We start from the raw sequence: 24,458 nt of genomic DNA, 5'->3' as shown, positions 1-24,458 counted from the left end.
CGGGGGGGGGGGAGGAGGGTGTGTGATAACAAGATGGGAGCATCAGATTTCATGGGAAAAAATCATAAATGGTTGTGCAGAAGTAGGGAGGGTGTTGCCAAGTCCCTCACAGAAACACAGAACTGTTTGATGAGTTCCCATCCCTACAGGATTATCTGGACATAGTTGGAAATCGGGTTTCAAACCCTTCAGTACATCAACATTATTTTATTAAGTCAGCTATAAATGCAAGTTTCTGAGTTTAAAGTGAAACTAGGGGAGTCTGTGTTGGTTTCTTGGCACTTTTGGGTACTAAAAATATGACTCACTATTCAGTGTGTGTTCTGCAGGCAAGCGTGTAGGTGTGTGTGTGGAGTAATTGCTCTGGAAGACACTGGTTTGGCAACCTCAGAGGCTTTAATCCTCTGTTTATCTCTACCAAAGTGTTCGTTCCCACCCCGTGCTCTGTCTCTCTGCTTAAAAGCTGACCTGTATGAACCATAGCAGAAGTGAGCAGGATCTATAATTACTTTACCTATTAATTCCTTGCCTTTTCTGTAAATTTCATGGCTTCCCCATCACCTGGGAGAGGGCAAGTATCCACTGGAATTCAGTTGTCCATTTTGTATGTTAATGGAAACTACATTTTCTCTATAGTGTCCTCTTTTTTCATTCTATATGCTCTTTGTTTTTTGTACATCATTAGGGTGCTCCTGTGCTGTATCATACGACCAAGTGTCACCAACTTTGTATACTATCTCATGTTTTTCCTGTTTCAACTGTCAAACTTGTCAATCATATTCTCTACCTTATTTTTTTAATAGATGCTGTAATTTTCTATGCATTTATATCATGCCTAATACAGGAAGGTTCTGGTCTCTCAATAATTTTAGTCTCAGTCAAAGATTATTTGAGGGGCATTGTTTTCTTACACTGCTTGTATAATTATAGTGGATTTGCTCTTCTACTGCCCTAGTAAATTGTTATTTAGAGTTTATTATTATATTAAAATAATTTACCCTGATAGATTATTATCAGAGTGCAGATTCCTGTTAAATTAATTTCTTGTTAAAAAGTCACAAGATACATCTCCTTGGCTTGGGCTGATCCTACCTTCTGCACTGAACATAAATGAAAACATAACCGTGTGGATACTTGCACACAGCCTGTGGTCATGCATGCTTACACAACTACTTGCTTTGGTCTGACCACCTTCAGAGTGGACTTGCCAGAAGCAGGAGAGCTGGAGGCTCTCTCATCTCTTACAAGCTCTTAAGTTCTGTTCTTACCAACCAGACTATTTCAGAAGTATTTTCAGAAATGCAGGTGCATGCATTGTTGGGAGCAGCATGCTTTGAGTTACATTGCTGCTTCACCTTACAGCAGCTGTGCTCTCAGGGGCAGTTATCTATGTCGTAATTAATGAGGGAGTTTTCTGATGCTACAGCATGATTCACACAATTTCCAAAATATTGTTAGTTAGCAAATAAAATATTTGGAGATGTACTTTGCTGCGATAACATTCCTGACTGGAGATGACTTGTTACAGATGCAGGAGTTACATCTTCAGGGCCGAAATGGAACAGCATGACGCAGAATTTTAGGCTCCTCTGGCAGCTAGCACAATCCCAGAATCAGCAAGGGGAAAATTGCTTCTGGCTTTAATTTGTAGCAAAGTTCTGCAGTTGGGGTTGGGTGGAGGAAAAAGTCTTCTTGCCTCTCTCTTCTCTCCACTGCTGCCTGTCCCTGTAGGAGGGACAGCAGGCATTTGCTCTCCGTAAGAGCTAGAGTGCTCTTCTTGGGGGTAGGGGGTGAACCCTTGGGTTGCTAGCTCCCTTTCCTGAAGTAGAGTATAGACAGAAAAAGCAGGCCAAGTGATACCAAACACTTACTGAAACAAAGTTCATGCCTTCTTCGTATCTTCTTTCATGGGTTGAAGGTGAGCCAAGGACAACTAACTGTATTTAGTCTCTTTAAGAAAAGTTCCCATTAGTTTCTGTGGTTTTTTTTCTTTCAACTTTAAACATGCTACCCTTGATGTGTCCCAGAGTTACCTGTAGGAGCATGAATGAAACTGAAATAGATTTGAGACTATACATTTAGTGGCATAAGATGTGAAGAGTATGGTAAGTAGATTTTAGAAGTCATTTAAGTTAGTGTCTTTGTTTAATGTTATCAGCAGGAGGAGAATGCTTGAAGACCTGTTAGCTAATCATTCATAGTGAATACGTGCTGTGCGTGACTTAGAAGGTGGTGTGAGCAGGGACTGATCCTGTTCATGTGCACTGGATTTAGCCATAGCCTGCACTGGAGCTGAAAACCATAGCATGCAGAGGTAAATATGACTTAGCTCTGGGACTCTTTGACCTCTGAGTAGGAGCAGGGGACTGTTTCTTTAAAATGCATTAAATGATCAAGGTTGTAGCAGTAGAGGGGATAACTGTTTTTTCACAAGGCTGTGTGTAAAAACTACTTGGGAATTAGTTAATTGTTTTGTTTTTGGCATCCATTATACTGACAGAGAAAGGGTTGGAACCAAAAGCTCCTTCTCTGGCCAAAGACCTTCAGTTAGGAAGTACAAGAGAAAGGAAAACTAGAAATAGAATTCTCTGATTGTACCTTACCATGCCATATGCAAAGTAACCAGTTCAGGATTGTCTTCAGTGTCATGATTTGGGCCTAACATGACAACAAATAAACAGCCCTGTGGCCGCTCACTCAACTCCCCCTCCCACACACACTCTGGGGTGAGGAGGACAAAGGCCAACTAGAAGCTCATGGGTTGAGACAAAGGACAAGGAGGGTTCTTCACCGATTAAGGTCCCAGGCAAACAGACTCAACTTGGGGAAAAAATAATAATTTAATTTCACACTAATCAGATGCACACAGGACACAGACAACACACAGAGAGGGGCTTGCATATGTTACCCCCACCCTTCCCTTCTTCCCAGTCCCAAATCACTTTGTTCCCGGTTTCTCTCCCTCCTTCCCCCCCCAGCGGCACAGGGGGACAGGGGATGGGGTTTAGAGTCAGTTCACAGGCTGGTGGTTCCTGCTGCTCCTTCCTCCTCAGGGAGAAGGATTCCTTACAGTCTGTCCCTGCTTTCCCATGGGGTCCCTCCCATGGGAGAGAATCTTCCATGAACCTCTCCTTCATGAGTCCTTCCTGCAAGGTTACGGGCTGCTTCGGGAGCAGCCACCTCCCCTGGCGCTAGGGTCTTCCAAAGCAGCATAATCCTCTGGCCACAAAATCCAAGTCCACTGGCCAAGTTCACCCCTCCTGGCGCCCCCAGGGAATGTTCCACCACGTTCCTCCATGAATGCACAGGGACAGCTGCCATCTCACCATGGGTTGCAGGGAAACTTCTGCTTGGGCACCTTCTTCATTCTTCCTCACCAGCCACCAGCACTGCTCTGCCTCTCCAGCTCAGCTTTTCTTTGTCTTCAAGTGCTCCCTTTGCTCACTTCTTATCTTAGTTATTTCGTATGTTAATGGCAGAGGCATCTCTTGTCCCTCTAATGGCTCCTTGGCTGGCTTTGGAGCAGGGGAAGCTTCTCAGTTTCTTAGCTGAGCCACCCCTGGGGCCCTTCCCCCACTACCAAAAATCCCACCAAACCAAACCAGCACATTCAGTCTTGCTGGCCTAATAAACAGCATATATCAGAAACACTTGTTTCAGTGATATGAAGATGAAAGCGACTGCTTTCCTCTTTAGGGGTTTACAGTAAAGAAAATTAGCCTGAAATTTGAAAAACTTATCAGTGCTTGAAGTGGGTTGTGAAACGAGCAATGTAATTCCTTCGCATTACTCCTAATAATGTATTTGTCTTGATGGATGTGTTTGCCTTGGTTTATGGTAGGTTCTGCTTTTGTAATTTAATTTATTTCTAATTATAGGCCTGCAGCTTCTAAATCTAATAATAAATTTCCGTAAATATTACTCTGGGAGTCATCTGTTCCTGAAGGAAGCCTTAGAATTAGTGTTTTTTTTATTTATAAATTATGCACAACGTATATAGTCCCTGGAAGATCTTCTGCAAGGCTGGGGATGTGATGACATAGGATATTAGGATCTCTCAAGTCAGGCAAATCTCAGTGAGTACTTGGAAAGAACTATGACAAAGTTCCATTTTTTAGGGGCTTATCTGGTCATGGGTACAGTGACACCATGACAAGTGTTATGATAGCTATAGGTTGAGGTAAGATTAGAGTGAATTAACAGAAGGGACTGTATTGTTTGTATGTGAAGGGAGTTTCTGTGTGTGCATCACTTTCTTTATCCTTGTGTCTCTGTACTAGAAGCCAATGTCCTATGTCCGTATGGGCAAGCTGCCTAGATGCACCCAATTCAGTGGAAGAGTTGTGGTTTATGTCAGCTGAGGGTTTTCTCCTGCAAGGAGGAGTAGCCTTAGAAGGAAAGAGGCGTGTCATGTGACTGAGATTTTTCTTGTTTGGTTTGTTCTGGCAGTTAGGTCAGCTGCACTCTTTGTACTTCAAAGGCTGTAAAATATTATGTAAACACATTGCACGATGCAGCCATTGTGAGTTTACTTAAATCTGCAACATTCAGGGAAGAGATGATCAGAGGCACCCAGTGTCTGGGGACTGTGCAGTGGTAAAAGCCAGGTGAAGTGAGATAGGTCTGTATGATGCCTATGGACAAACTGAGCCCCACAAGGCAGAGGGGTGAAAATCCCCAATTTCACCCTAGAATATTGTTTAACCCTGTATTTAGCAAATAACAAAAGAGGAGCATTTGAGGATATTTTTCCATGCATGCATCCTTTATTCCATGTTATGCAGCTCCCTTTCTCCTGACATGGGCCTTCCCAAGTGTTGAGGTGGTGGAGAAACAACAGAAAACAAAGACAGAAATATGCCAATCCCCACTTGTAAAAGCACTCCTTCCTGACCTCTTGGACTAGCTAGCTGTGCAGTATCACTGAAAGAGGTAACTTGACTGTTGGGTTTTTGCTGCAAAGCTGCATCAAAACTGCAAGAGGTTCTTAGAGGGCAATGCAAAGCTGCTTTTTTTCCCCATGGTCCATAAAAGGAAGATAGGAGTAAGAGAACTGTTATCTTTGTTCCAAGATCAGAAGGGACTCCATGACCATATTCTTTTATCTTCTGCTTTTCTCCCTAGACAATGAATTAAAGTATATATTCTTTATTATAATGCGTATTATAACTATGGGTCTTAGAAAAGGTAATTATTTCACAATTTTGAAGTCCAAGAATTCCTATTTAAGAACTATTTTGACTGTTTGGTTGTCGTCCTGGGCAACTGGCCCTGCTTGAGCATGGGGGTTGGACAAGATGACCTCACAGGGTTCCTCCCAACCTCAAGCACTGCTGTGATTCTGTGATCTCCATGCTAGCCACTACCTCCTCTGATAATGTGTTTTTGTATTTAGTTCCTCTCTGTTTAGTTCTTTAATAAATACTCTGATATCACAGCAACAATAGACAATTCTGAGCTTTTAGTTGGTTTGGGATTTGATAAAGTGTTATATTTTGTTGATGTTTGAGTAGTGGCCCTATGCAACTTAATGGTACCAAAGATGGAAAATGGTTAAGCTTCCAGTTTTATTTGCTACGCATTTTGGATTATCGTTGTATTATGCACTGTTGCAATGTCAGTGGGACATTACACATGCATGGAGTTAAGCAGGTCGGTATGTGCTTTTCTGGGTTAGGACCAGAAAGCTTAGAAATAATACAAATGATCCCTTATTTATATTTTACTAGACCTGAAGGGTAGGAAAGTAGGATAGAAATAATTACACTTTTCTGCTGATTCAAAAAATGTTATTTGGCAAGAGGGCTATTCCTTTCAACTGCAAAATCAGAAGAAAGGTAACTCCATAAGAGGACAGAGTGACATGATGTCCAGTGGGCTCAGATATGTTAATTTAAGTTATGTGTATAAAGCAAATTTGCCAACATAAGTAAACCTCACTTAATTCTTAGCAATTACCTGTGGTTTATGACAGAATTACCATGATGTATCTCTTGGAAGAATCTTAATCAATCTGAACTGGTAATGTTGTCATACAAGACCAAAGGTATCTTTGAGAGAGAGAAAGGTAGAAAGGGGTATACTTTCATTCTTCACCTTTGAAGGTGAAGATTTTGAATGACGTTTCTTGTAAACTAGGTGAGATTTGAAGGAAATAGCAGTGGCTTAGTTGGAGGAAAAGGAAAGCAAGTCTTGAGTTCCTTCATCCATTCAAATGGAGCTTGAACTTTTTCTTTTATAAGGGATCTTGGAACCTCATTGTCCCATCTCCACATCCTGTGGATGGCTCATTGTGGGCTCTCAGATTTAGATGGGATATCTTCCTGCAGCTCCCTGAAAGTAAGTATAGATGTGCCTCGCCAAATGACAATTTTAAAACTGTCTTCAGTTGAACTCTTCTCTTTACTTGTAGTCTTTGTTCTCGTCACCCTTTGTTTTGCTAAAGGACTTTGGTTGGATGCCTTGAATGTTTTAGAACTCTTCTCTTTACTTGTAGTCTTTGTTCTCGTCACCCTTTGTTTTGCTAAAGGACTTTGGTTGGATGCCTTGAATGTTTTAGATTAAAAGATGCTACAGTATTTATTTTTTTTTAATGAGGTGTAATATTCAGGTCTGGTCCTGAAGATGTCTAATGCATCATAGCATTAATATGCCACATTAACTCTAGTTGTTTAAGACAGCAACAGCCACACTTGGAAAATGTTCACTTCCGTGGTAGTTTCATTCTATGCTATGTAATAGTTTGAATATTAGGAAGTATTTTGCAAAGCTTGAGTTTTACTTGTACAAGCCTGTGGTTTACATATTTATTCTGTTTACTTCTGCTGAGGAACTCTACATAGCTTATAACAATATCTCAGACCTGAGCCAGCTGACCTGGTTGGATTGCCTTGAGGTTTTGGACCTGGAAGGGAACAATATTGAGGACATTAACCAGATGCAGTACCTGGGACTTTGTTGCAAGCTGAGCCACCTGATGGTGGAGGGCAACCTTATTTGTCTGAAGCCAAATGCAGAATCTGCAGAGGTAAGGACTTGGTTTGCACATATTGTGTTAATATTTGGCAGTGCTCTTTTTATTTGAGATGGAAATGGGAGACAGTTCTGCATCTTCCTACTGTGTCATTCTGAGTGAATTGTTGGGATATAAAAATAAGCATCTTGGCAGGTACTGAAAAGGTAACTTGAAAAAAAATCAGAGTTTAAAGAACGTGATCAAATAAGACTGTTCCCTGTTTTGATCACATGATGTCTAATGCAAAGCATCATGGCCAGTGTACAATATATGGTCATTCAGAAGGTCACAGGTCTGTGGACATACATCTAGCCATGCAGTACACATCAATCACTACGGGTGGCACAATCCCCAATGGCACTGTAAAGAGCTGATACCACAGGGGTTAGAGAGCAGAGCAGGAGCTGTCACTGAGTCCTCTGTGTGTTCCATAGCTTCGCTGTGCATTTCAAAGTGATCGTGCCCCTGCCATTAATTTGTGTAAAAGGGTACTGGTTTTAGACTTGAAAACTAAGCACTAAAACTTAATGATGGCTGTCTCTGCTCCTGTGCAAGTAGTTGCATTCAAACGCCAGTCAGAATTTGGTGAGGGAATCTCCACGATCATATGCTTACACTTGGAAGCTGTGTAAAACAGCTGAGTGTAAACACTCAGCCCTGGCATGGTTAGTTACAAAGCTGATCCTGCCCTTGACTGCTGCGGCCTGACTCTGGGACCTTTGATGCTTTCTTGGTTTCAACTGATGTTATTTACATTCCTTCATGGTACATAAAAGTATAAATATAAGTATAAATATAGAAAAGAATAGGTGTGAGCTTACTTTGGTGTGTCCTAGATGGCCAGCTCTAATTCCTCAAGCTCCTTCTTGTAGTCTGGCCCTTGTTGGAGTTCTGTAAAAGCTCTCCTATTTATTTACTTTCAGTCAACATAATGCTCCAGCTAAATTTACTGCTATTTCTTCAGACAGACTGCTCTCTGTAATTTGATTTTCAGATGAGCTCATCTTCTCCTGTAATCTAAACCAAGAGCAACAACCTGATGATAAATTCTGCAGCCTCTGTTGCAGTAATGTAACATGAGCATGACATGATGCTTCTCTCCAACAGGGCATGGCTGGAAATTGGCTGTAGCCCAGGCGTACATATGGTACAGGGTAGCATGGCAATTGGTTGACTCATTTTCTAAATTAAGATTAACGGCTTAGTTAGATAAATTTAGTGTCTGCCTCTTAACAACAACAAACACAAGCTTTATTAGGTGAGTTCGCTCTGCTGGCCTCGGTGCTGTGTTGTGCAGAGGGAGGAAGCATACAGCTAGCCAGGTTCCACAGGAAGATTTCTGTTTGTGACAACCCCATGTTGAATGAGGACTTGGCTTTATGGGGTTTTCTGATATTGCACACAATGTCTTAAAAAATGTGACTATCTAGATTAAGCAATTGATTTGTAAGTTGCTGTCCATTCATATTCTGACACTAGCAGTGCACTCTTGCTTTATACTTTCTTTAAGCAGAAGAGATCGCCATCACCGTTTGCTGCCTTGTATTATGGGACTATTTTAGCCAATAATATTCTAATCGCAAAGCAGCATGACCCAGGCAGCCCTCAGGAATTGCTAAGCTTTTGCAAAGATGAATTTGCCACGTGAAACTGTCTTTCTACCATTGGAATCCATACAAAACAACTGAATTCGCATGAGCTCCAAGCACAGTTGTAACGTTCTGGATTGGTTCAGAGGTACATCTGCTCATCAATAATTTTATAATATGCCAGCTCCACCCACACATGCAGAAGGAGGCTGCACCAATGCTTTAGCCCATTCCTGTCACACTGAGTTCATGTGCTTTGGGAGCAATTAAGTTGATTTTCCAACACAAACAAAATAAACACAAGTGTAGTCTGTTTTAGCCTTCTGTGTACCTCATGTTGGCATGCAACGTCTTGCAGAACAAAAATAAAATAATAATTCAGATATTAAAAAATAATGAAATAAGCTGTCACTTCTAACAGTGTATCAAATCACACACCAAACCCCTGAAGACCACTGCCAACCTCATGAAGTTCAACAAGGCCATGTGTGAGGTCCTGTGCATGGGTCAGGGCCATCCCAAGCACAAACACAGGTTAGGCAGGGAATGGATTGACATCGCTTGGGGGTGTTGATTGATGAGAAGCTCAACATGAGCTGGTAATGCGTGCTTGCAGCCCAGAAAGACAGCCATGTCCTGGACTGCATCAAAAGAAGTATGATCAGCAGGTTGAGGCAAGTGATTCTACCCCTCTACTCTGCTCTCATGAGACCCCAGCCTCGAGTACTGTGTCCAGTTCTGGAGCCCCCAGTGCAGGAAGGATATAGAGCTCTTGGAGCAAATCCAGAGAAGGGCCACAAAGATAATTGGGAGGCTGGAGCACCTCTCCTACAAAGACAGGCTGAGAGAATTGGGGTTGTTCAGCCTGGAGAAGAGAAGGCTCCAGGGAGACCTTATAGCAGCCTTCTAGTACCTAAAGGGGCTACAGGAAAGATGGGGAGGGACTTTTTATATGGGCATGAAACAATAGGACCGGGGGTAATGGTTTTAAACTGGAAGAGGGTAGATTTAGGTTAGACATTAGGAAGACATTTGTTTAGTGTGATGGTGGTGAGACACTGGAACAAATTGCCCGGAGGAGTTGTAGATGCCCCATCCTTGGACGTGTCCAAGACCAGACTCAATGAGGCTGTGAGCGACCTGATCTAGTGGAAGGTGTCCCTGCCTATTCAGGAGCATTGGAACTAAGTGATCTTTAAGGCCCCTTCCAACACAAACCATTCTAAAAAAAACCCAAAACCAAACCTGACCAAATGAACAAAAATCACAAAACCGAAAAACAAATAAAAAAAACACAAAAAAATGCCCCCACACACAAAAAAACAAACCACAATCCATGCAAATAGTATTTTTTTTTTCTGTCAGCAGGTGTTTTCAAGTCATAACATGTTTTTAAGTCTTGGTATCACCCAAATATTGATGCAGCAACCAAAGAATCACAAAAACAGGAAGAGAAGCTGGCTGAATTCTGAGGGTGCCCAGGCCTTCCATGAGCATCAGTGGGCTTTTTGTACATGATACATAATATAACAAAGACAAATGCCAAAGTTATCAGTGGGTAAACAGCATGGGCAGGGGGCATGTGTTTGAGCTGCTCAGGACATGTTCACAATCAATTTGGGTAGAAATTATGTGAGGAGAAAGCACAGTGAAGTTAAACTTCTGACTGTATTTATTTCTATTGAATTACATTTATAGGTTTGCCTCATACAAGGCATTTCAAGTTACATTGCAGTCATACAAATTGAAAACTGCTGTGCTGCTGGTAGAAGTTGACAGTCTGTTAAATAAACTGTTCAAGTATGTATTTTCTCAATTTCTTCAGGAACCAGATTATAATTACAGAGCTGAAGTAAAAAAACTCATTCCCCACTTGGAGTATTTGGATGACATACCAGCAAGCCAGACTGCTCTCCCTGCTTCCAAAAAGATGCGTGAGGATTGGCTAATTACCAAGGAATCCATCAAGAAAGGTGCTTTAGCTGGAGGCATTTCATGGTTAGGTATGCAAGGTTTCCTATTGGGGTTCACTTTTCAGGTTATGATGTGTGAAAAAGAAGATGCTGAACAAGCTGGTCTTTCAAAGGCAACATTTAATTATAGCAAAGTCTTCTTCGCTTGGGAAGTGAGAAAGCTGGAATTCAACACAGTTCAGATTTAAATGAAAGCTGTCCTAGGCTGGGCAACAAGATCAGAAAAATGCAGATGATTTCTGGAGCATCAATCAAATCCAGCAGTAGCTGGGAGTCTGTACTTAGCTTTCATTCTGTGGGATGGAAACAGGCAAAGCTTGGAAAGGAATGTTTCAACAACAGCTGTTCACAGCCCTTTCTGTGGTAGCAGTCAACCCCACGTAGCAAGGGTGTAGCAGGATTTCCTACTCCAGTTTCAGAATAGGAAGGGCAATTTGATCACCACTCCTTAATGGTATCAACATCTTAGTAACTGAGGGTGCATGATCTTGTAATAGATCTGTTCAATTTTCTCTGCCTCTGTGATTAAGTCCATTACATTCATTAGTAGAGCGTAAATGGTTTGAAAATAAATCTGCTGTCCCCTTGCCTGTAGCCTTGTTTATAGTTCAGATGCCCATGCTTTTATGTATCATGCTACATGCACTTTACTACATACCATTAAATATTACAAAGTATTGCCTATAACTGCTCCTGTTGCTTTCCATTAGAGTTGGCTTCCCAGCCCTCCCCTGTTGTGGTTTGCCTGCCAACTCTACTCCATTAAAAATTTAGTTTGTTTTGGAATAAGTACATACATTTGTGATTTATTTAATCCCTGTGGTTCCAAATCATTAGATGTAGTAGTAGTTATGATAGGGATAAAACTGATTAATATTTGATCCCTCAGTAATCCTGCTTTGGCAATATCAGCTATGGTTCAGAAAACTAGTTAACAAAGTGAGTTGACAGAAACAGTGGGGACGGAGCACAAAATTGTGTATTTGTATAGTTTGCTAGTGTAACCAGACTTATATTCTTGCCTTCAGCTCTAAACTGATGAGCTCATATGGTCAGGTTCAAACATTCCCATATTTTTTTCTTTCCTATAGCTGTGTTGACTCAGGTACTTTTTACACACTGTGTATTTCACAGGTTTGTATTAACAACTGTGACTAAGAGATTGTAAAGGTCTCTAACAGTAACTCTTAAGGAAACAGTCACATTACTGCAGAGCTGATTGCTCCACTGTGGAGCTGGTAAATGCTCAACACTTTACAAAGCATGATGTTCATCTGAAATTAAATTTGGTCTCCTGTGGGTTCTTGTCTGCACACGCTGCTCTTACATCTGTGCTGTGCCCCCAGGACAGCCAGCAGTTGGGCAAGTAAGAGGACAAGCCTCTGTCTACCTTCACTAGCTTTTGTATAGTCCATTGTGACCGATAGCATTACAAAAACTAAGTTTTCACCTTTCTTTTGGTGGTAGAGAAGTATCTGTTTCTGAGGCCTGTCAAGCACTCTGCCCGTGAAGCAAAGCAGTGGAAGCCCCAGTCACTCCTGGAATGGGAGATCAAGCACGGATGGTCCCAGCTACTCCCCGTAATGGGAGAGAGACTGGGATGGGCCCCAGTTACTCCCTGCAATGGGAGGAAAAAAACCCCAACCTTTACAAGCTAGATTGATGGGCTGAGGCCAATTGTGTGAGGTTCAACAAGGCCAAGTGCCAGGTCCTGCATTTTGGTCACAACAAGCCCAGGCAGTGCTACAGGCTTGGAAGAGTGGCTGGAAACCTGCCCAACAGAGAAGGACCTGGGGGTGCTTGTGGACGGCTGGCTCAACATGAGCCAGCAGGGTGGCCAAGAAGGCCAATGGCATCCTGGGCTGCATCAGGAATAGTGTGGCCAGCAGGAGCAGGGAGGTGACCATGCCCGTGTACTCAGCACTGGTGAGGCTGCACCTCAAGCACGGTGCAGTTCTGGGCCCCTCACTACAGGGAGGACATTGAGGGGCTGGAGTGTGTCCAGACAAGAGCCACCAAACAGGTGAAGGGTTTAGAGAACAAGTCATATGAGGAGTGGCTGAGAGACCTGGGTTTGTTTAGTTTGGAGGAGGCTGAGGGAAGACCTCATTGCCCTCTACAGCTACCTGAAAGGAGGTTGTAGTGAGGCAGGTGTTGGCCTCTTTTCCCAAGTGAATAATTACAGGACTAGAGGAAATGGCCTGAAGTTATGCCAAGGAAGGTTTAGACTAGATATTAGGAAGAATTTATTTACTGAAAGAGTAGTTAGGCACTGGAAAAGGCTGCCTAGGGAAGTGGTGGAGTCACCATCCATGGAGGTACTGAAGAAACATGTAGATGTGTCACTTTCAGGGGATGATGTAGTGGGCATGGTGGGTTTTTTATATGTTGTTGTTGGTTTTATGGAGTATATGGTTGTGGTTTTGTGGTGTGTTTTGGTTATTTTTGGTTTGGATTGGTTGGTTGGTTATTTTTTCCTATGGGTGGATGGTTGGACTCAGTGATTGTAGAGGTGTTTTCCAGCCATGACAGTTCAGTGATTCTGTGTGATTCTGTGAGGGAGCACTGGAAAAATCTAACACTGTCATTCCCATAGAGACATTTCCATAACTCCTGGTATGTGATTGGCCCTGGTTGACTAAGGGCTCTGGTAAGGTGGCTGTCACCATCTCTGTTGTGCCTGGGTATTTGAACCAATGTATTTTAACACTGGAGGTTTTGAACTGTGCCTGTGGCAAGCCTGCACTTGTTACCCCTCAGACAGATGGGCAGCAAATTAGGAAGTAGGAAGTAGTAGATCCCTGGACACATCTTGACTCATCCATAGGGCAATGAGAGGCAGCTGGTGAGCACAGAGCTCTTCCTGACCCCATCTGCAGCCAGTAGCCTGGCCCTGATGCCCAGGAGCAGGAAGAGGGTAGGAAGGGACATTGATTTAGCTGGGAATCCCCAGGTTCTGCCATCTGCAGAGGACAGGTACAAGGGACTCCAAGCAGCATCAGGAAGCCCACTGTCTCCAGGCTTAACCCATTCTAGCATGTTTCTTGTAGCTGCAATTACAGATTTTTCTGTCCCCTACAGCTCCAAGTGTGCAGTGGCAGTCCCCATATTAGTAGTGTATGGTGATGGTGTGGTTTGAAGCCTTTCCCAACTGTGCTTACAGTAGTAAAACATCTCTCTTAGATCTGTATCTTGGGACAGTAGCAAGGCAGTCTGGTTATGGCCCAAGACTTCTGACAACTTCCAGATCTGGAAATGCACAATGGTCTGCTAATGCAGAGAGATGTAACAATGCCTGCTTGTTGTATAATGACTGTCCTCTTCCAGATCCCACTGTTCCCGCTGAGCTGTTCCCAGAAGATGACTCCAGTTATTTGACACATGGTAATGTATGTTTTTTTAATCACGTTCTTTCCCACAGTTCCACCTCCTTCTAGTGTGAGCTTTCCTTTATTTCTCCTGAAGCACAACATGCAAGTCACCTGGGCTTCTCCCTACTTAGCCCCTTGCCTTCATGCATTATGTGCTGCTGTCTCTCTTCAGAGCCCCACACTGTGATGGTTCTCCCTTGCTGAAGTTGCCATATCTGAGCATATTTTGTTCAGTCATAGGAATGTGGTCCAAGGTAGTCCTCTGTAAAGGCATGGTCATGCACATTCACTCCCTGTTGGATCATGTACTCAAACTATGTGTACTGCAGTCTCATACTGCAGCAGCATAACTGCTGCCAATGAGCACTTTCTTTTGGGTTTCTGCAGGTGCGTCCCTCAGCAAGGGGAGTCAGTTCCTTGATGCTGCATACCTACTACCTGAACTATGGGTATACCACTGCCTGTCATGCGCTGGCCACCTGGAAGTACTGCCAAGTTAGCAGCTCCTGGGGACAGCTGGGTGGAAAGGGAGTTAATTTCCAGTACAGTATTTGGCACTTCTCAAGGCATGCTTCTCTGGTTCCTGGAAAGACCTTAATGGTGCAACTCCACCAGCCTGTAGAGTGCAGATTAGAAAGGAAGATGGTTGTTTTCCTAGCATTGTGGGCTGCTTCTTTCAGATGCCAGTCCCACCTCAGGTCATTGCAGTAGGTAGGGTTCATGTTGATGAACTAAATGAAGCAATGCAGAGTGAACAGCTGAGTGTGCATTCAGAAATGTACAGGGGAACTTAGTGCAGCTTGCCAGGGAATGAGACCATAATTTCCCATGTACTTTTAGGTAGTTACCACTACTGATAGAGACAGTTTCATCCAATGTTTGCTGCTTCTTGCTGCCTTGTCTCTTGTTTTCGTAAGAGCTTCTGCATAGCCACATGGGAAACCTGACTGTTTAAGAAGCAGCTGAAAAATAACCCAGAAATAAAAACAGTGCACATACACAGGGAAAAAAAAAGCATATGTAGTTTTGATTTGACTCTCTGTATGGCCACACAGATGTTTGCACCAGCACAATGGAGGAGGCAGGACAGGAGAAGTAGACAGATTCTGGTAGAAACAAAAGAAACTGCCTCTTAGCAGCAGTGTCAAACCATGCCAGATGACACTGTGAACCTGAGCTATGAAATATTACATTCTCTTCTCTGTGAGAATTTATGTTGGCTGATTTCAAAGGCAGCACCATTTTTAAAACGCTGGAGTAAAATGTTGTTTTCCTTTTTTCTTAGGACTCAGCCAAGTTATATGTGGGAACCCAACCAAGGCCCTTCATGCAAGGAGGCAAAAGCTAGGTGTATGTTTTCCTTGTATACTTGGTATTCCTGCCTGGTGACCCACATAAATCCTGGGATGAACGGAACTCCCACTATGGCTTGTGGCAGCTTGCTGTCTTCTGTAGCCCAAAAGCTCCTCACCATGCAGTTGGCCTTGAGGAGGGTGCCCTTGTGCTAGCAGCAGTTAACCATCAGCTGTAAAGGAACAAGTGAAAATAATGTATCAGCTTCTGAGGGCACCTTTCCTATCATCCTGGCTGAGCAAAACACAAGGCAGGATTGCAAAATTTAATGGTGTTTCTACAACAGCTGTTAAGCAAAAGTTTCTTTTTCAGCAATGTTTCTGTAATGTTGGCATAAATAGTCAGATCACTAATGTTGCAAGGTCATTCCTATTGACCAAATAAACACAAAACCAATGTTTACACAAAACCCTCTTAGCAGTGGGGTGGTATCCCAGCCCTGTGGGTCAGCCTGCTCATTTTGCCATTCAATGAATGAGACAAATACCCATGTGTGTAAGGTGGTGCAATCTGGTTTGTCATGGTTAGCTTTTGTGGGCTCTGAGGTTCAACACAGCATGAATAAATGTGTGATCAGGCTGCAATCAGGAAATCATTGTGCACAGAGTGCCTGCATCACTGCACTGCCAGCAGCATCACTTAATGCTGACAACACATGTTGAAGAACTGCTGGAAAAAATGTGTTCCTCCCTTGTCTCTTTTGCTACCACCCGAGCACTGGAAGCTCTTCTGAAACAAATTTGAACATTTGAGTGAACTGCTGTGTGTTATAAACTAGGTTGTGGAAGGGCACTGCAGTTATATGCTGAATTATGCAGTTTCTGTGATACTGGTCTTAATAAGCTTATTTGCATAGATGGAACAGGCTTACACACCAGTAAGAAAGATATAAATCAACATTTTTTGTTATGGCCACCCTATGTTTATCAAGCTGTAACAGTGAACGCAGCTGGGATGTGAGGCTTCTTAAAACTGAACAGCAAGAAAATGGTGAGGGGTGATTTGAAGACTCAGGAGTAACAGAGAACTTTGATGCCTTCTAAAATCCAGAATCTAGAAACAGTGCTGGGGCGAGCTCCTGAGGTTATCAAGATAACTTCTGTCATTTTTGCAGCCACCTGCAGTGAGCCCTTTGAAACTCTGCATTCTGAGGACAGAAAACCTCTATGGAGGAGGAAGAGATCTGCACCAGGAAGATGTGTTCTCTGAACTGAGAGTGCAGAGAAAGCAACACAAGTGGTGAGACCAGGGGATAAATCTTGTGGTGCAGTAAAACGGGCATTGATTTTCTGCTGCAATAGTTAAAGAATCTCCTTGGCCATCTGGTGGCTGTATAAGGGAATAGTCTTGGCCTCCGGCCTTCTTGTCCCCGCCATGGCAATACTTTGATCAGTCTTCCCCGCTGGAGCATCTGTGGAATGGGCAAGGGAGGAGAAACCCGGGGGAAGCTCTGATCTCTCTTTGGAGAGGGCTGAAACAGCATAAACAGGTTGAGCTTCCTTGCTTAGCAAGAGCAAGGAAACAATTCTTCGTTCTTGGCTCTGACAGTCGAAGTGAAAGTGGATGAGGTGTTCTGCAAGCATCAAATTGGCCTAACCAAATGAAACACTGAAAGGAAAATATTGCCATACTGAGATCCCCCTCTCTCATAGGCAGCTAACAGTTGTTTTGGAAGTAAAAATGGCTCTGTTTCTCTGAGCTTACTTTTATGTTATTAATTGAAATAAGTAGAATTTTGGGAAAAAAATCACATTTGGGGAAAAATCATATAAAAGAGAACAAAAGTGGCATGCAGAATAATAATAGGACCTCGATATCAGTGAAACTGTAAGAATTAGATAAACCAGATTCCAATTAGAAAAAAATACTCCCCAAGTAGTCACCAGTCAAGCCTTAAGACAGGCCTGCAGGACACCTGCTAGTCAGATGAAAGGGATGGAAAGGAGCAATCCCCACAGCATATCTTGGTTACAGCCTTGAGCACTGCGTGGAAAAACAGAGTGATTTAAATCACCGTATTAACATATTAATGAACTGTTAGCATACAAAAATTCACACTCACAGGCTAAAGGGATCCCTGCTAAAAACAAGCAGGGGTACACTAGTCTGTCTGCATATTCACAGCTCAAAGGCAACTAAAGGTGTGATACTTGATGTCGTCCAGGTGCCTGCAAACAGATCAGCAAGAAAAAGCTGCTCAAGCACTGAAGATAACCCCTAGTGATGGGAAGGAGGGTGAAGAATCTAGCCTGCCTGACAGCTGTGAAGATGAGTTGAGGGAGGCCTGTGATGAGGACCTCACTGAAAGGATTTCTCTTGATTCTTCTTGCCACTCCTGTCTCTCCCAGTCTTCCTCAGGTACTGGACCTAAACCTCTGGGTAGTGACACGCAGGTAGTGGTGACATGTGCTACTAACTGTTTAGTAGAGAGGTGTATTAGTAATTGCAGTGTTTTATGAGATCTGGCTTCTGTGCCCATGTCCTGGTTTTGCTGGGACAGGATTTTAAAATCATTTATCTGTTCAGAGAGACTGTAGTTTTGAGAGACTAGGAAGTCCAATTCAGGTAGAAGTGAAGAGAGCAGTTGCTCTGATATGCAGGTTTCCATAGTGACCAAGGCCAAGTGTAGTTTTGAACCATGCAGGTGCAGTAGGGCAGGAGGGGCAAAGCCCAGGGCAGCTGACCCAAGCCAGTGAACCAAAGTTTTCCATACCGTAAATATTACCCTCACTATGTATCAGAAAGTTTCAGGGGGATTTTTTTTTTCTTCTACAATGGCAGCCTCCCCAATAGGGTCCCATCTGTCTCATTGGTCATCCCACACCAGAGGCCTACTCCTCTGCTTGCTGTGACTGTTTTGCTTTCACTGGACCTGTCGTGCTCACAGTGTTGGGCATTCAGCCTTCACTGCTAGAAGGGCACAGCTTGTGGCTGCTATATGAAGCTGAGGATAACTTTGTGTCTTATATCAGCACTGGGGTTAATATTAGTTTGTGATGATTATCACTCTATTAAATGTTTCATTTCAACCCATGGATCTCCTTTCCTTTTCCTGATTCCCCCTCCCAGGTGGGGTCAGTGATAAAGCAGCTGTCCAAACTGCAACAGCTCTAGAGCAGCAATTTGGAAATATCATTGCAGAGCCAGGCCCTAAGTAATCTATTCCAGTTTTTAAGCAGGAAATGGTGGCCAGCTGTGTTGACTATTAGTTGATATATTTCAGCATGGATCTGTAGAATTAAGAGCTGATGTTATACTAGCTTAGCATCAAGTCTAGAGGAAGGATGTGCCTCTTTTACCTTGTGTATTAATTTATGGCAGTGCCAGGTCAGTCTAAAATACAGTTTTTACAACTGAGCTATATTTTAGCCCAGGTGACACTGATGGAATTAATGGCTGAGGTAATGAATAAGATTACCTGGGAATTCTGGAAAGATATGCAACCAAATGGATGCATTCAGTAAAGAGTTAAAAAATGAAACATGCTCTTCTACTCAGGAACAGAGCCAAAGACCTCTCTGGAATTGCATTTACATGAATGAAAGCAGAATTCTGGCTCTTCACTACCTGTTGAATATAATATTTAAGAATATTAGAAACATAATGTTTATTCCAAATACATATAAAATAGAGGAGCTTAGAGAAGCATTAATTTAATCTATTTCTATTGTTAATAAGCACCTCTTTTTATCTGAATAAATATTAGCATATGAGTTTTTGTTTTACATTTCTTCCAAGAGCAAAAATGCATTTAGTAAAGTTTGGAAAGCAATAATGTATTTTGGAAAAAACATAAATATCTTAAACTATTTAAAGCCTCTGTGTATTAACAGTTATATTAACAATAAGAACAGAAGATTCTTAAGGTTCTTAATAAGAACAGAAGCTGTTTGGAAAAATCTAAAGGAAAGTCCTACTGTCCAGAGACCACAGAAGTCTTACATTATGATCTCATGATCTCTTTAGATTTTATCTGATATTTTTAGATTTAATATTATTTCTTTAGATTGAGTATGATTTATTAAGATTTCATATTTTTTTCTGTTGAGTAGACAATGCCCCAAACATCTCTTGGCATACCAGTGTCATGCTCTATAGGACTATAAAAGCAAATGTTTGGCCACAGGTCTGCCCATCTTGTAACCACATCTGGTAGGACTTAGTTACAAAGTTAATGGAGTGGTTTGAAATCAAGTACTAACTAAGGCTTGGGGGAGGGATGACTCAGTTCCCAAATCACAAACAGCTGGCCCTAAGACCAAGATTCAAATAATCACAAATGTGTGCTGTCACTAATAGATACATGTGTTTTACAGACCAAACACCTGATAAAAAATTAACAACTGATGGACTTTATTCAGCAAGGCAGTTAAAAATACACTTGACCTCTGCACCTTGAGACTGTGTCAAGATTTGGAGCGGTATTTAAATACTTCAGCCCTAACTTCAGAAGTGTCTCCTACCCAATGTGATTTTCTCACAGAAGAGGTTGTTGCTGGAAACAATCCATCTGACCAGGAAAGGACAAGTCATTTGAGCAAAACCACTCTTACGTGAAAGTGTTTGCAGCATCAGATCCATATAATCTCCAGTCTTTGGAAACTGAGTGTCACTTGGGGCTCTTGAGTTGGACATACCAATCTTTCCAACTGTCTTTATTTGAAAACAAATAAAAAACCCTATGAAATGTAGACATTTTGAAAGCATGTAGTATGATCGAAACTGTTCCTTGTAAAATTCTTATCAGCTTTATGTGTTACCTAAGCAGTAAAATACATCCACATCAATTAGGAGCTATAAAGCTGAAGTTTCTGGGCCTGAGTTTGATGGTACATTGTTTAGGTTGCATTTCTGCCCTGGACCTTTCACGTCAGGTGCTTAGATAAATTTGGGTCTTATAATAGATGGGAACAATCAGATTCCTGCTACAGAATTGTTTTAAGCATATATGCATGCACATCATATTCACAAGCAAGCAACAAGATTTCTTCTTCTCTGTATGTTGCACCTGAGTATTATATGGGCTAAAATATGAACAGCCAGATATTAGCCCTGTATATAGTGCAATATTTTCTCTAGCAGTCAGGCACTTTCTATAATTTTAAAGCTAATCTCAAGATCTTATTCTTACACCTCTGGGTCTTATTTTTAAAAAGTGGATCCACTCATCTGTGGATCTACTCATTCCTGTGCCTTGAATTTCAGATTGCTGGAAGAGGTCCTCAGGTATTTAAAACAAATCTGTGCAAACACTGGCTAGGAATAATGTAGGTATAATCCTATCTGAGGAGGATGGGTGAGCTTCTCTGTCCCCCTAGAGCTGTGCACAGCTTGTGAGCAGTTCCAGTGCTTGGCAGTACTAGGAGAGGCTGCTGAGTAACCCAAAGCCCTGACTGTCAGAGGAAGCTATTCAACAAGATCAGCATTGCCCACATCTGCCCACTCAGGTCCATCGCACAGCACTCTCCATAACCTTTTGCTCACTGCGTCAGTCATTTAGGAGTAATATAAACAGGTGAAATCACTATGCTTACCTCCCTGTTTCATGTTCATCACAGGCTGAGGAAGGTGCAGTGTCCTCCAAACTGAAACATTGTCTAATTTTGTCCCCTCCAAAAACTCCTTCACCTCCTGTAATGGGTGTTGCAGCAAGGCCCTGGAAAACAAGGAACCGCAGGGTAAGACATCTAAAAATACCCAGCCAAGAGGAGGATGGGCAGTGGACATAGCGATGCCAGTCAAGGCTCACTGAGAAACTTCAGCCCAGCCTCTGGGTGAGGAGCTTGCTCTCCTGAGCTGGCACAGTATGGTGACTGCCTCTAGATCCTGAAGGTAGTGCCAGCCTGCTAGGAACAACAGCCGGCAAAGGCTGTTTCAGGACCAGTACCTGTTGGATCAACAAGCATCAGGTAGGCACACTGTCGACAGTGTTGCCTGCAGCATATCTGGGAAGAACAGAAGGGACGTCATGGCAGGAAAAAGCAGACTTCTGTGTTGTCTCTGGAGACTTCTGCCTGTTCTGTAAAAATAACTTCTTTCATTTTTGCTGACATTTACCTTTAATGTCTAACACTAAATGACACATTTTCTAATGTTCTGTATACCTTAAGTACTGGAAATTTTGTATTTTCTTTAATAACACCCCAGAATTTTCCTATGTTCTTTCTGCTCCATTCCCATGATTCCATCTCAGGGTCAATGTGCCTGTCTGTTTCAGAGCTCTTGTAATGGCATCTTATTTAAGACTCTTCTTGGCTAAACCACAGGACAGGTTCCTGACATCCCACTTTGGATTTTTTTTTTTTTCTCTTGAAACTTTAAGTAATTCATGTTAGAGCTTTGGAAAATAAAGTAGGCATTAGATAATTGTCAGGTGCACCAGACATTCCTGAAGCTGCTTACTGTAAGATTAGCATCATGCTGCTTCTTCAAAGAAATAAAATGGAGTTGTGACATGACCTCTTGGTTTTGAAGCAGTCATTCTAGAGCAGTATAGGCAGAGAGGACATGCCTTGCCTGGGAAGCTGGAGTATCTTGTGCTGCTCCCAGGCCTGGCAGCTTTTGGTTCAGTTTTCAGAGAAGGAGGCAGCAGAGCCATTATGTAATCCCCAGGGTGCCATTTCACAAGCGTTTCTTTTCCTCAGGCCTGTCATGCATGAGAGCCCTGCTGGAGAGGTCAACTGTCAGCAGCCAGCTCTCTGCTCATCCACAAAAGCCTTGGAGAGATTTAGGCTGGTTAATGCCACTTGGTCCCTGACTGCCAGGACCATGCTGCAGTCATTGCCAGACAGGCCCACTACCTTAATAACACCTCAGAACAAAAGACTGTGGTCCTAGAAGATACCCAGATGACAGTGTGTGTTGGAGCCATGTACACAGCACAGTCTTGAAGGTTCAATGCAATCTTTCAGCTTCTTCTGCAAGCTCAATGCAGAGCAGTGCAAATACAGCAGTTCAAACAAATTACTTTATTTGCTACAGCTGGTTCAGAAATGCTTTAAGGAGCACACACTGATCAACAGAAGAACTAATCAACCTCTTTATTACAGAAAAACGTGTGAATTTTTGAAGCCTTTGTGCACTAAAACAGAAAACGTCCTAAGCTATTTCCTCTCATCCACACTGTGCGTCAGGCAGGGACACTGGACCAAGCAGAGAATGGAGCCTGCAGTTTGTGGAGTGGGCTGAAGAAGGTGAGGGACACAGGGCATTCCCTCTCATGTTCAGCTGCCTGGCCTTGCAGCAGCCCCACAGCTTATCTTTTGCAGTCCTGGATGTTTAACGTGCAAGGTACAAAGCCAAGGGCTTGAGAGGAAACGTCAACCAGAGCAGGTTGTAAAGTAGGGATGCATTGCTTGAGGAAGAGCCCAGTAAGGCTGGGTGGTTTCAGAGCTGATGCCCCCACCCCCCACAGGACCTCACCAGGTTCACAGGCATCCTAATTTCTTGCTGCCTGCATTGCTATGGGAGCAAATACTGACCAAGTGGCTCCTTCCAATATTAATGTTTGCTCCATAGCAACCAGAAAGGATTTCTCTCACTTCCTATGGATGGACATTGCATACCAGAATTTCACTATCGGAGCTCATCTCTGTAAGCAGGAGTCAAAGCATCCCCTGCATGTGCCTTTAGAGTCTAACATTCCACCTCTAGATTTTTTTAGGTCAAATAGAACTTCCAGTTTCATATCACTGAATAATTTTAAGTACTGCTGCACCACAGATAAAGCAGGGAAGAAAGGAAATAATCTCCTTTTTTTTTTTCATAGGGCATTTGCTTTATATTTGGGTGAGATTCAAAACATCTGTTTTGGTGACTGCAGACTGTGTGGCACTGATCCAAATATGACTTTATTGATGTTACACTATGAACCCAAGCATCATCACATTTTTTCTGGTTTAAGTTACTAGGTTAGATATAACCATTTTAAAATTAGAAATTACATAATGAGGTAATGAATTGATTTATGTCTTCTTTCTACTGGTCAGCTTAATGTGGAGGAGCAGAATAACAGGGAAAGCCCCAAAACTTGAGTTCATCATGGTGATGGTTACACTGCTTTCTCCTACAAAGTAGTGTGGAATTTGAAGCTAGTTTGCTCAGGTTTGGTGAGTCCTAGAGGAAATAATCCAACAAAAATCATTAAAAACTAAGTGGCATATGATTCTGTGCCCTATGGATGAAGGCAGAGTATCCTGTCAGATGGCACCCAACAACAGTGCCTGTGTCCCTGAACAGGCTCCTAAGATTGACTCTTTGCCAGCATCACTGACCATGACCATCACAAAAAACAATCTGACCCTCTAAAAAAAAAGAGAACAGGGCAGCATAGTTTTCAGAAATGGTCTGCACCCACTTTCTTGGAGTCTGCAGCCCTCACTGGCAGTCAGCACTGTTGACAATCACACCATTTTCTGTAGCCAGAGGCGTATCAGTGGGTGATGGGTAGGACTGTCTTCTCCAAATATTCAGAGCTTCCTCTATTTGCATCTTAGATTTCAAAGGGGCAGAGGAAAAAAAGTGTGAGTTTTTGTGCATGGAAAAATGGGATAGTTAGATGGGTCTGCACGTGTGCATCTACAGAGGCAAAACTCAGGGTATGGATCTAGAAAGTACTCTGAAAATAACCTGGGAGCTCATCTTGCAGCCAACACAACTTGGCTCTGTACGTGGCAAGGAGCTTCGCTGTGGTAGCAGAGAGGGCTTGGAGAAATGAAAACAAGGTCTTCCTTCTTGTGGGAAGTTAAGAGTCACTGAGGGCTTCATTAAAACAATTTAACTCAGGGTTTCCCATTTTAACTTCCCTTCAGGTACCCCAGTGATAACTCTTAGCGGTGCAGGCACTGTATGACCTTCAAAACAGCCACCCCACCTCTTACTAACCAGCTCAGTCCCTCTGGTGGCCTAACCGAGGTAGTTATGTGCCATGTGGTGGTGTGGCATGTGTGTAAAGAGACAGAAAGTGTCCACTCTACCTGTTGATCACTGTATTGCCTCCTGACCCGGCACCTTCTCTGTTGGTGTAGCAGTAGTATTTAAGATAGCCTTGAAGCCATGTTCTCTTGTTTCCTGTTAGTGACACCATTACAATTTAGGGTCCAGAGCTGACTTGAAGGCCTGAGGAGTGAAGCAGTTGGTGTGAGAACTGTAGCTCTAG

At 42.7% G+C, this 24,458-nt stretch overlaps 1 protein-coding gene across 1 annotated transcript in view; it reads left to right on the top strand.

Annotated features, from left to right (window-relative positions):
• The window catches only part of LRRC56 (leucine rich repeat containing 56), a 53,436-nt gene extending 31,298 nt beyond the window's left edge, over positions 1-22,138 (top strand). Inside the window, exons 4-12 of the mRNA XM_009996443.1 lie at positions 6,243-6,339; positions 6,830-7,027; positions 10,430-10,607; positions 13,761-13,961; positions 15,234-15,298; positions 16,416-16,540; positions 17,466-17,659; positions 18,371-18,455; positions 21,946-22,138. Of these exons, the coding sequence (XP_009994745.1) occupies positions 6,243-6,339; positions 6,830-7,027; positions 10,430-10,607; positions 13,761-13,961; positions 15,234-15,298; positions 16,416-16,540; positions 17,466-17,659; positions 18,371-18,455; positions 21,946-22,138 (1,336 nt within the window). The remainder of the gene's footprint in view (positions 1-6,242; positions 6,340-6,829; positions 7,028-10,429; positions 10,608-13,760; positions 13,962-15,233; positions 15,299-16,415; positions 16,541-17,465; positions 17,660-18,370; positions 18,456-21,945) is intronic.
• Positions 22,139-24,458: the final 2,320 nt, after the last annotated feature.

Source organism: Chaetura pelagica, unplaced genomic scaffold (genome assembly GCF_000747805.2).
Source record: "Chaetura pelagica isolate M959 unplaced genomic scaffold, ChaPel_1.0 scaffold74, whole genome shotgun sequence".
Lineage (NCBI taxonomy): Eukaryota > Metazoa > Chordata > Aves > Apodiformes > Apodidae > Chaetura > Chaetura pelagica.
The sequence above is the reverse complement of the archived record's forward strand: the minus strand, read 5'-3'. Positions and strand labels throughout refer to the sequence as shown.